General features: G+C 39.4%; 1 protein-coding gene across 3 annotated transcripts in view; it reads right to left on the bottom strand.

Moving 5' to 3' along the window:
- Nucleotides 1–13,286, bottom strand: part of arid4b (AT-rich interaction domain 4B) — a 41,669-nt gene that overhangs the window by 27,728 nt on the left and 655 nt on the right. For all 3 annotated transcript variants that reach the window (XR_013787597.1, XM_079473644.1, XM_079473643.1), the window contains exon 2: nucleotides 6,816–6,874. Coding sequence is in view for 2 of the 3 variants with exons in the window: in XM_079473644.1 (XP_079329770.1) it covers nucleotides 6,816–6,821 (6 nt within the window). In the remaining variant the exon portion in view is untranslated. The remainder of the gene's footprint in view (nucleotides 1–6,815; nucleotides 6,875–13,286) is intronic.

Raw genomic sequence — 13,286 nt, 5'->3', positions numbered from 1 at the left:
TGCTACCGTTATTTCCGTCCGTCATAAAAAGAATTCGGACTGGCTTTGATTTATGACCTAAAACCTCAAACACCTGAAAGCATTTGCTAAATGTTTTTGTTTTGCCCCAAAAATATTTTTGATGCAGGAAAAAACCTGTCCCATCATTGGCTGTTTGACAGTTTTTCCAATTCAACTACTTTGGCTGGGGTGGAAAATTCATCCCTGCAGTCAACCGGCTGATTAAACACACATGTGTGTGGCGTATCGAGCTGTTCGGCACTCATCGGATGATCTGAGCATGCCAACAAACATGTTATGTTAAACATCAGTCACTAGTCACCAAGATGTTTAGTTTTATCAGTAGTAGGCCAATATTGAGATCCCGATTATTTAACACGATTACTCGTTAACCTTTTAGAAAATAAAAAAACTTGGCTTTTAAACTCTGAATTTAACTGAAAAAGAAATGTAAATGTGAAGCTGAACCGCTGTACAGGAATGGTGTGCGCTGTGGATTTATACTACAAGAAAAGAGAGGATCCTTGCTAAATGGAATACGACACAATAATCGTCCACCTCCATTATTTTGTTTTTGTATTTGATGAAAGCCAAACTGATGATTACGATTCATTTTCGATTAACGGCACAGCCCTAATAAACACTTTAGCATACACATCTGAGGGACGGTATGCTCATCGGCGTCGCTCGTACCGTCCTAAACTCAATTCATCCGTCCATTCTTCCACCAGAAGAAAACCTCTGGGTCATGAGCACACAGGAGAAGCGTGCAGGGCAGGTCCATTAATCCACAGTTTAGTTCAGTTAAATCTGCTTCTGGCTTCAACATCAAACGCAGCGATTAACCAGAACTCAGACAGCGTCCTTCGACCCACATAATCTACCAAACCCGTCTTCTGCCATCATGACCCAACATACAAAAACCTGTTCAGCTTCTCAGCATCAGCACCATCATCACCTCTTCCAAGTTAGCTACTACCAGTCACAACAACTGCCAACATGGTTGATGTGCAAAAGACTTTAAAGACACACCTATCAGCATTTATTCATCGTCATGTCATGACAAACCCGTGTGACATTTCTCAAAATATCTTCTTTTGTGTAACATACCGATTTGTTTGTATTTGTTCTTACAGGCGGCGTGACACTCAAACTTCTTTACGTTTAAAACCGAGCGCGCTTCTTTGAAACAAACAGGCATTTAACCCAAAAGATTATGATGTACTGTGAAGCCAAGCTTCTCCGTTGGCCATTAAAAGCTGGTTTGATGGTGTCCAGAACTTCACCAACTGTCATATGTGAAATTTAACAAGGGTTAGGAATGGGTCACTACTGCACACGGAGTGCAATTCTGACTGCTGGTGGTCTTCTGTCATACTTTATAAATAGAAATGGAGATGACGGCCTCACTGACTGACCCTAAATCACCTCGCTCAATCTCCGGACACTCTGACAGATGTAGGCCGAACACAAAGAGAGAACACACCTCTATAATCACCAATGCACACGACAACTGCAATATCACAGGCAAAGATGCAGCCAATAAGGTTGGGGTTGTCTGGATTAAATAAAATATATGGCTCAGTTGGGATACAGTAGGGTACAGCGCTGTCTCCTGCGGTCCGATATGCGGATGGGACACAAGAGATACAGCAACGCCCATAAGTAACAATGAGCTTCAGGTTGGAGGTCTGTGCACCCATACAGTCACATGGGCAGCGTTGCTTCCATGGAAGTATCACAAACCACTTGGTGGAAAACCTGCACTGTTCAAGCCAATAGGATTTACACAGGTATTACAGATGCTTCACATCCATATAATATAAGATATAACGCACACGTAAAGCACATTATGGTGTACCTTGGACAGTGATGGTTAAGACAGGAATCAAACACGGATCTCCCACGTAAAAGAGTGCGACTCTGACCGCAGTCCTACAGGGGGCGCCTCACTAATGCATCTAGCACGTTCGTGAAAACGCACGTCGCCATTTTGAAAGGCGCCCATGTGAAAGAATAATCACAAAATTCCAGGAACAATATTTTTTACTATTCATTAAATATTTATTTTAAACAAGGCATGAACACAGTATATTCCGTCACATACTTCTCTGTTTTTCTTTATCATTTCTTCTGTACAAAAATGTCTAAATGTCTGTGTTACTTACAATAATGCCTAATCCTAATGAGTGCAAACAACTATATTTTTATGAGTATAAAAATACATCTGAATTGAATTGATCAATCAAATTGAATAACTTTAGTGAGAGAGCATGAAGTTGAGTGGCTTACCGACTCTTGTGTGCTGAAGCTTTTTGGCTTTGCTGATATGTTGTTGCCTTATTGTATATTTAATGGTGTTTGCCAATACAAACATCACTATTGCCATTGCTTGTACGTAGGATTAGAGGTATTAAAACAATCCCCAACCCTGATTACCTCTTCACCAGACGTGTGCAATTACATTTCTGAGAACTCAGGCCAGTAAACAATAACACAAACAATCCCAGACTGCCCAGATCTATCGAGCAGAATATCATCTTAAACAGAGACTAGAAAACATCCAGCCAGACTACAAACACAAATCATGTGAAGTTTAAATATTCATTACGATAAAGTAATAAAGCAACATCACCGACTTGACATCTAATGTAGTTTCTAGTATTAACATTCTATTTAACACAAACCAAATGAACTCGTGTTTTTACAGTCTGAAGACGCTTTATGTAAATGTAGAGTCCTGCTAAAAACAACAGAAACACAAACTGAAATCTTCCTTTGTCTATTAACACACAGCAGCAGTCGCTGGAAAACACAGATTCTCTCCCCACGCTAAAATAAAACATCAATGCATCAGAAGGGATGCAATAAACACGCTTGTGAACATGACCATGTCAACAGGCATCATCTCCACGCTGGTCGTTTGTAAAAATTATTTTATGGATGGATGATGTGGGAAGGGCCTGTCTTTCCAGAACATCCTATTCATTTAGTCTTTACCTTAAGCCAACAACACAACCAAATCTCTATGGGGTGTGGCTCAGAGAGGCCGTAGACAAACCCAGAGGTAAGTGGTTCCCTCGACCGAATGCATATGCATTATTCACATGGACTTTTGGAAGATCGCAAAAAATAAGCTCTGTAATTTACAAATGTTCATGACGTTCAGACGTTTTGTCTATAACGATAACTTTTTTGAACCTTAAATACAAACGCCAGAAGTAAAAAGCTAACACGACTCAATAAACAGACTACACTACAGCCGCTTGATATTAACGTCCCCACCACCAAATCCTCCAACAGCTTTCTCAAATGTATTTAAAAACATGTTCCCTGGTAAGAAATAAATCCATCACTGAATCCCCAACAATGATTTAAGACATTTGTGCTGATGTTGCCAAAGGAAGTAGTCGCTTTTAGTAACTTGTTGGCAACCGCCATGTTAAAGACTTGATAAAGGTCACAGCCGGGTTATAACTGGTTATGTCATAGATTAAAACGTGAAAATACGTCACCTTTGCGGTACTCAATTAAAGCACAGAGACCACAACAAATAAAGATGCTTTACATTAAAATGCTTTAAATTACAACATTGGTCATACAAATGATAATCAATCCAACAACAAACATGGTTATAACACTTTTACTATAAAAAATGTGTGCACTAGAAAGAAGCATTTTCCAGATTATTTAAAAAACTTGTTTAACATTTTATTAAAGCACAAAAGTCACCTGATGGCACACACAACCAATACACATACTTACATGATAACTCAACATAAGAAAAGTCTGTTTTCCAAACATCTATTGCTACAAGTTTTTGTAAGTTATTTTGATAACACTTAATGTCCACATCTGAAGATCAGTCAAAACAACAGGTTTAAAGTTCATGATGAATCTCCTTGACGTCCACCTTCCTTCCGGCCATGACCATATGCTACAGGGGTGGATGCTAAAAGTTTTGGAGTTTGCTAATGGAGCGTGACTCAGTGCCCCCCGTCTCTGCCACTGATGTCTGTCGTCGAGCACTAAAACACTAAACTAGTGCCCTGCATAGTGCACGCACAGACAGAAATGTAGAGAAGTGTTTTCAGGCTCGCCCCACAATTCTGGGCCTTCACAACCGTACCGCACCCTACAAGAGCCCCTGATGACATCAGGCCTACTCTTACATTTACTACACTTCTGATTTAAAACGCTTTCAAGAAATTATAGTGTCTCACAGTCACAAGGGTCTGTGTGTCAATCACACCCCGTACATCATCCCTTACATCCATTAAAAGTTACGATATACCTGTTGCATGATTTCAGCATTACTCCCTTTTCAGGGCTTCAGACTGTGACTACGTTTTCGAGACAACCCAAGCTTTTTTTACTAGCACTTGCAAATTTGGAATATCTTTAAATTGTTATTTGATTTGGAACGACTGGTTGTACGCAACACACCAACACCAGTACAGGGTGTGTGTGATTGGCACTTTACGGCTTCCGTACAGTTGACTAACAAAACAACAAATCGCAAAACAAACAAAAAATCTAAAAGCCAAAAAACGAATCCCAAATCACAATTACAAATCTGAACACGCAACACCCAATCTGAAAACAAAATAACAAATCAGAAAACACAACGATAAATCCGGAAACAAAATAACAAGTCAGAAAACACAACGACAATCAAGATAAACAGGAAGTACAGTTCTGTAGCTAGCGGTACAGAATAACAAGAAGAAGTAGCTGGCGGCAGTGTACACAAATATATAATGTATTGTCCTTATTGTGGGTTCAAATTTGGTGTTTTGCATCTGCTCTGAAAGCATTCCTGACATCGATTAATAGGGAATCGTTTTTTCGTCTGAATAAACCTGCATTCTTCAGGTGTCTTTCAAGAGAGCGCAAGCTGATCTTAATATCATGATATGTTATATCATGAGAAGCATATCTAGAATCACACCATATGAATGTCCTTCTTGAAAGTAGTGCTGAACAAACTCCATTTCTTTCTATGAAAACACACACCTGACTGTTTATCTTGATTGACAGGGGTTCCGTCCAATCAGCAGTAACTATCCCGGTCACACAAAAGACTTACCTTTTCCGGTTTGACCGAATAGTCGTTGTGTTTTCTGATTTGTTATTTTGTTTCCGGAATTGTTGTTGCGCTTTATGGTTTGTTAATGTGTTTTCAGATTTGTGATTGTGATTTGGGATTTGTTTTTTGGCTTTTAGATTTGTTGTTTTGTTTGGCACTTTACGGCTTCCGTACAACGCACGGGTCACTCGCTTGCGTCACTGATGTTTACCGCGGACGAGCACAATCCAGGTCGCCATTGAAAGTTTAAACACACACAACGTGAGCGAATACTACAGTGTTTGCTCTGACGTATTACTTGAGCCAGAGGACGAAGAATTTGATATACGAGACGTTGAAAACGTCATTTAGTTGTTGATTACTTGAGATGGCGCTGCATCATTTCAAGAACGAACAACAGGCGAATGCTCTTGTTAACTTTTATTTGACGTTATATTTATATTCACATGTGTTCGTGAACATGAGGAGTGTCCTTAATACACAATAAAATCATCTTAAGAACGTAACAACACGAGACCTCACATTTTGCTTTAATGTTTAACACTGTTAACGATTAAATATATACTTTTAGACACAATTTCTGTTGGTTCAAATGAATTCAGATTAGATTCTCTCTATTAAGCACTAATCAATAACACATTTTCTCTGTAGATTCTTCTTAAAGGAGCCTTTCTTTTTTGGCGTATTCCTTTGGGACTCGAAAAAGTGACATCATGTAGCCGGGAAGAAAAGGGCTGTAGTCCGATTCCAGCCGTTCTCTGTAGTCCTTGAAAAGCGAATTCTATTAAAGACAATATCTCGCTTGGCATTGAACTTTGAGTTTTATCATTTTGCAGGTTTTTTTTATGCTCTAACGGCGACATTACACACAAACTAAAGGTTGAAAATGGGATCGCAGGGAATGGGACCATTAAATAAGCAGAACCAAATCTGCGGTCATCAAGTCATTATTTGTCAATTTCAGTAATACAGTTATTTTGGGGAAAATAATAGAATAATTGCATTGCAGGCTGATTTAAGGTTTACATTTTTAGCTCGAGCTCCTAGATATTTCAGTCAGGAGCTACAGCGCTCCTAGTTAAAGTTAGTCTGGAGCCCTGATGTTAGAGAATCTCACTTCAGAGACGAAACTAATTCTACATGTGATGTTCTGCTGGCTGGTTACCATGGAAACAAACGCAAGGCAAAATGCACTACATTGCAAACAACAGTATTATCTTACCTACTAATGAACAACAATGATAATAATAGTTAACAACTCTAAACACAGCATTCAGCAACAGACTTTTCTTTTCATGTTTTCTAGAATGTAGAGTAATGTGATGAGCATCCCTTTCACAGTCTGTGTATTCCCTATAACAGTAAGCTTTATGAGCAAATGACTGCTAGACAGTCTGGTAAACTAGATTTCTGAACATTTGTGGGAGTGTTTAGTGAAACATCATAACACTTAGATGTTAACACATTTAAAACACACACAAGATTGTGTAAAAACATAAGCAGTCTGGCACAGATCAGACTGACATTACACCAGCGCAATCTTTGGTACCGTTATCCATTTCTGTTGACATAAATCATTGTTTACAGCCATGACGTGAACTGAAGGCTGGTTACTTCTATATGATCAGTCACAATTTTCTGTTATGATCATTCAAAATAGGGGAAAACCATCCAAGTCAAGCCATGTCACGAAGTCTGATGATGTGAGAAGTTTAGTGAGCATTACCTTCATCTCCGTCCACTGTGACGGTGATCTTGCTGAGTGACCTCACTTCAGATCTTCAGCTGAAAAACATGAAAACATATTTAGAAGGAGGCTGATAGAAAAACTGAACACATTGCAGTTGCACATCATCATGTCTCCTGATCTGTGAAAGGATAAAAAGTATTGAGAAAAAATCAAGTTTAATCAGAACTTTTCAAGTCCTAAAACATTTTTTTATTTTTGCCAATAAAGTGAGAACTATGGAAGGTAAATCCGGCCAAATGTAAATCAATAAATTAAACGATGAAAATGATATCCAGATTAACAATTTCATTTCAACAATAAAAAATAAAGTGAAATTATTTTGTATAAATTTTACACTCACAATGCGTTGTTCCCAAATTGAAAAAGAAAATGCAATTGGTGATTTAACATTTCATTTTCACAAATATCTTGAGGCCAGACTGCCAATTTTAAAATTAAAAGGCAAATGTGAAAAATAAATAGCAAAAACATTTTTACACGGATTTGCATTAATCCTAACGCAATGATACTGACACAATTAAAATGTAAAGTTTGATTTAATTCGATTTTCTTATTCATTTTCAAAGTCATGCAAATTACATGTTAACCAGTGGGTTTGGATGAGCATCTACAGTACATCACAGGGAACGCCCACAAAAACATCATATCCGTTTGTTCGAATGAGCGCGTGTTAAAAAGCGTGTGCTTTTTGTAATGATTACGACAGACTGTGCCTGGTGCAATATCAAAAAATTGCAGTGTGGTGTTCTGCATCTCTGATAAGTTAACAGACAAACAAACTAAAGCATTGGAGAGCCGCATCTGTAGCGTGCCCTGGACCATGTCTTGCTGGGGAACGCAGTCTCGTGTGTCATCTCTTCTGGTAGGATCGCGTGTCTCATCACAGCCCTACATTACTTTATTTAAAAAACATTCACATGCAAACATCTTCAAAAACGGATCATCTGTCTCTTCTATGATATGTTTATGTAGTTTTAACTGTTTCTCTGAAGGCTGTGAGGGTTCAGTCAGTGGAGGAAGGAGGATTGACCGTGTGATATGATCACCACCTCTGCTCACATGAGCACTATGCAAAAGCTTACGAAGAAAACAAAGCATACACTTTGTGCAATTACTGCCTGTCAGTTGAGTTTGTGACAAAACATTTTGCAGTGTTTAAATATTATTACTGCATAATAGAATTCATAAAACGTGTAATTTGTTTAATAAAATACAAAGTGAATTTTTAATGCCTACATTTTTAGCCTTTTGTGTTTTGAAGGTGATTACGATCATATTTTCCATCATTGAGGATTTATTTTAAAAAGTCTCAAAATCTTGCTAACTCAGTCTCGTGTCTCGTCTCATGAGATAAGTGTCTCGTCACAGCCCTATTAAAACCCATACAGAAGAGATAACATTTCTTCTGCTGACAATTTGCTGAACAAGACATGGTTATGGGCACAAACGTATCCAATGGACATTTATGGCGAATTGCCATCCAAAGCCACACCACACGCGCGCACAGACCAGAAGCTGTTGGATTGATTCCAGTTTAGTTATGTCACATTCATGGTGAGAAAACATTACAACATGAATTACATTACTACAATAACAAACATCTCCAGGTACCTGCTCTCTGTCCACCATTGCCCCTGCCTGCCTGGTACCCAGAGATTTAATAGGTTGCATTGCGAGAGTTTGCGGTCCCGAGTCAAGTCAGGAGCACAGAAGGGCATATTGAAAGCGCACAGCGATGCCTCGTTTCACTTTGATAAACTTGATGAAAATACAGTCAAGTGCAAAATGTGCAGCGCCAGTCTTACTAAATGAATTCCTCGACTCTAAATTAGGGACGGGATTTTTCAAATTTCATTTTTGAAGATTTGAGCTCATAAAAAAACTAATATTCAAATTTTCGACTATAAAAGCTAATAAAGATGTAATTGTAAAAGTTTTTATTTAGTCACAATTTTAAATCAAGCTTATAATTATCTTTAAATATTCAGAACACATTCATATTATATCCTGTATATAGGGTTTTTAATGTTGAAAAAATCTGCAAATAAAAGAAACCTCTAAACTGCATTTAACCTGCGCGGAACGGTATAATACTAAAAGTTTTGTATTGCTTGCATGTAGTGCGTTTGTCAGTGTGCTTATTTCTGTGTGGCATTAATCAGTGGCGCAGGGTTATTTTACTTAGTTTCATTCTATTTTGCGACTGAAACTTGTTTTCCTGGTCCATATAACTATATGCAGACTTGTGGATGCCGAATCCTGTCATTCAGAGTTTTTCCTCGCTCAAAATGAGGCGGAGATGGTGCCATCCTTATCTTACAAACACGCATGTCTAGGCCTACCGTACCTTTAAATGGCTTTACAGCCAATTCAATTAACCAGTCTTGAAACACAGCTAATGCAGCTCCTATTAGCTCTGGTTCTTCCAGATTATGCATCCACTACAATAACCTGGCTGTCCGATTGGCTGATTCTAACCCCTCCCCTAACACCTAATCCCCACCATAACCATTGTGGGGAAAGACGGTGCAAAATCTGGCCTTTCTCCGCATTACACCTGCAACTCTGCCGCCTCAATGGCCTGATAACGAAACAGCGCCTCCCCTGCACCGTTATGCCCTGCAGTTACAAATGACAGTCTGTTGACAGAATACACGTAGTGTTTTTGGGAGGACACGCAAAATACTTTTGATGAGAGTGAGGCGGCATGAAATTTGATGGAGACGCGTCCGCCTTTTTCTATGCAGGAAAAACCCAGCCATCTGGCTGTTCTGCGTGTCTGAGTGAATGAACTCCACAGTTTGACGCGCATGCTTATCTGTATGTTCCAAATGGGATATATTGTCCTCCGGAGGGCCCTTCGGGAAGGGGACACAGTGCAAAACGTCACTCCAAATAAAGAGATGACGTTGTTATTATATCTCCTTTTGCAAAGTACATTTTAAACGGACAGGTTAAAAGATACAAAAGCGTTATTCCGTCTAGAGCAGTGGTTCTTAACCTGGGTTCGATCGAACCCCAGGGGTTCGGTGAGTCAGTCTCAGGGGTTCGGTGGAGGTCAAGACACACACCCGACTCATATAATTCGTGATGACACGCCCCGATTGGCCATCATTGGCTGCAGGTGATCACGCAACATCACTTGGCCTATCTGTGCTGCAGGGAATTTGGTGCGCTCAGAAGTCGACTTGTGACTGTCGTGATGGTACGTCGTGTGATTTCGTTCTTAATATTTGAATCCCTTCATACTAACTATGTCGAGCAAAAAAAGAATTTGGTCGGACGAATATGTACAATATGGATTCACATGTATAACGGAACGTGGTGGGAGTCAGCGTCCTAACTGCATGATTTGCAATTCTAGTCTAGCACCGGCAAAACTAAGAGAACACTTCCTTAACCTGCATGGAGATGGAAAAATGTTTTAATGGTTTTGTTCTTTAAAACACAGTGATGTTGATGCAGGGTTCATTTTGTGCACCAGTAAAATATATACTTATGTTTTGAATTTGAAAAAAATCATATTAAATTTTTCCATTTACGAAGGGTTCGGTGAATGCGCATATGAAACTGGTGGAGTTCAGTACCTCCAACAAGGTTAAGAACCACTGGTCTAGAGTTTACACATCAAGAGCTTTACAGTAGGGCATAGAGATGATCACTCTGTTTAAAAATAAGCATCTTCCGACAACCTGCCAAAATAAAAGTCCAGTTTACTACAATATTCTTTTGTGGACAATTATATTACTATTAAATATTAAAAAATAAAAACAAAACCTTAAAAATTGTAAACTAATTTAGGTCAACAACATGCATCATGCATAAGCTGAAGTTTACCTTTGAAATTATTCTTTCTATTTTTATTTATGTGCCTTATTTATATATTTGAATGTAATATGGCAATGGAATGTACTAAATGGATTAAGTTTTCTCACATACAGATATTAATGTATGCAATTTTAACAATAACAATTTTAATTTTTCTAAAAAAGGAAACAAATGAGTTGTTTATTTTAAGAGACCTGTCTTATTTTCTCTTGTATATTTAGTAATGCTCTTTAATTAAGAATAAGTACTTATTATCCGAATACTCGATTCACCGATGGAATAATTAGTAGAATACTTGATTACTAAAATAATCGATAGCTACAGCGCTACTCACTACCCAACAATTTTTTGAATGACAATGTTATCAGACCAAGAACAACGTCACAACAGGTTTACATGTGCAGCATCATTCTTTAAACTCATTTCCAAAACTGTAATACTAAAAAACAATCAATTGCCTATGATAGCAATTAAAGTTAATATGAAAATAATGTCAAAACAGTTCCTGTGAGATTTATATTGTTAACAGATGTAATAAGCTAAAGGCCATAGAAACGTAACAAGTTGCCACTCTAAGTATTAGAGTATTGCTAATAGTTTTTAAAAGAGGGCAAGCAAAGCACAGTAGTTGAAAATCTGGGTTAGAGTTTATAATTGAGTACTTTATTAAAAATAAGTAACATTGCTAAATCACTGGTGTCAAAAGCACACAAGTTTAGAACCTGTTTGAAAACAGCCAGTTACTTTTGGTATTTGGCTCAATGAAGATTCTGCTATCTCTATGCACACTAAAGACCAAAATACAACAACGGAAGACAATTTATTGTCAAGAAGCACGAAGATGCTGTACGCGATTAATAATATTTCACTGCTGTCCTTCTCAAACCTTGTATCTCCATTATTAGTCATCCTTTATGTTTGTCACTTGTTTCTGCAAATATCTACCCAAAAAAAGTATTAGACCCGCTAGTCAACTTTGACCACACAGCATTTCATAATTTCAAGTGTTTTTTTCATTTCCTGAAAAACGGTGAATTTGGACATACGAGGTTTCGGACGATTTGATTAGCCCCGCCCTTCACGCGAAACCCCGCCCACTCTCGCAGAAATCCGATTAACAGGCTAAAATGATGACGGACCACTCCCCTGACTATTTCTGCTGTTTAAAGAGCTGTCAGCGAGACAGATGTGTTCTCTCCAGACGTCTGTCTCACTGATATACTTCAGCTAACAGCGACATTGTACCTGAGGTATTAAACCCCCCATAACACTTCACACAACGATTCACTTTAAACACAACGCGGTGTTAACACGCAAACGGCGACCTCTTCACTATAAGCAGGTGAGGACTCAGCATTACAACCGAATAAAACGACTCGAGTCGGTCTTGAGTTAAGTATGAAAAGTTAAGCGACACAAAGCGTCTGTTGTTTACTGTTGTTAAACTCCAGTAGCGGGTTCGCGTAATGTCTCCTGCTACAGCATTATGACGCCATTTCTGTGGCACCACGACTGCAGTCGCTTGACATCCACATTCTTCTATCACTGCGACGTACGAAAGCACAAAATGTGTCGGCACATGCGCTATTATCGCGAGCCATGTTGACTTCCCTAAGTCGAGTTGAAGAAGCTTGGTCCGTTCGGCGAAAATGGCATCGACATTTCACGTTAGGGCGAACGTCGGTAGTTGAATGGAGCGGAGCACGCAAACTAAACGCTTCCATCACAAAGAACTGACGAGAAAACGAGCGTTGTGCGTTGAAATGGACGCGACAAGGGCTTGTGTACACCGCGCGCACACAATGAACGGGCTTAAGCCTTTCCCAACAAGGTCAACCTCCATAGGGTTTGTCAAACTTGCACAGATCGGGAAATAGAGTCGATACAGGAGTTGTGCTATTTCGACCTGACCCGATGGGACAACAAATGCTTCGCTTTCCACTCACAATGTCACCTCAGACGATAACCGTCGCGTTCAGACCGGAACATTAGCGTCGTGGAAATACACCCGAGTGTCGCGTATGTAACAGCCCGCAACTAGGTTGCCAACTACACGACGGGTGGCCGATGAACATCGGCTAGCTAAAAAACTATAAGCCATTTCTGATCACACTCAAAACGATCCGTCGACTCGACGAGGCTGGACCGAGAGCAGCGTGCTGTTATAAACACAACGTTTACAGAAAACGGGCGACACGATGTAAAGATGATCGAGCGTTTGAACTGAAAACTGCAACAATGTATCATCGTTCCGTTTGAAGCCGCGATCGCGCCGGGAGTTCAAAAAAGCGAGCGAACGATTCCAGCTCGCTAACATTATCGTTCATTTTAGCGCTATGAAAATCAAAGATTTCGACCCGGTCAAGCCCTCCGTTCGAAAAAGCTATTTCGATCACTGTACGGCACAAAGCCTTACGTAAGGGCTGTCCAGCAAGGCAGTGTTTTCCTCATCAGCTATTTGATGCCGAGCAGCAGAAAGAAAGTGGTCGAGTCTTTACGCAAATTCCAACACAACATCTGTTGACAGCGATACAAGTCGAGCCCAAAGTTGTCTTGTCTGCTGCATCTACTAATAACAAACTAACGAAGAGGGAGACAAAAGTCCCCCGTTGTTTGTGC

Source organism: Barbatula barbatula, assembly GCF_947034865.1.
Source record: "Barbatula barbatula genome assembly, chromosome: 14".
In the NCBI taxonomy this organism is placed as follows: domain Eukaryota; kingdom Metazoa; phylum Chordata; class Actinopteri; order Cypriniformes; family Nemacheilidae; genus Barbatula; species Barbatula barbatula.
The sequence above is the reverse complement of the archived record's forward strand: the minus strand, read 5'-3'. Positions and strand labels throughout refer to the sequence as shown.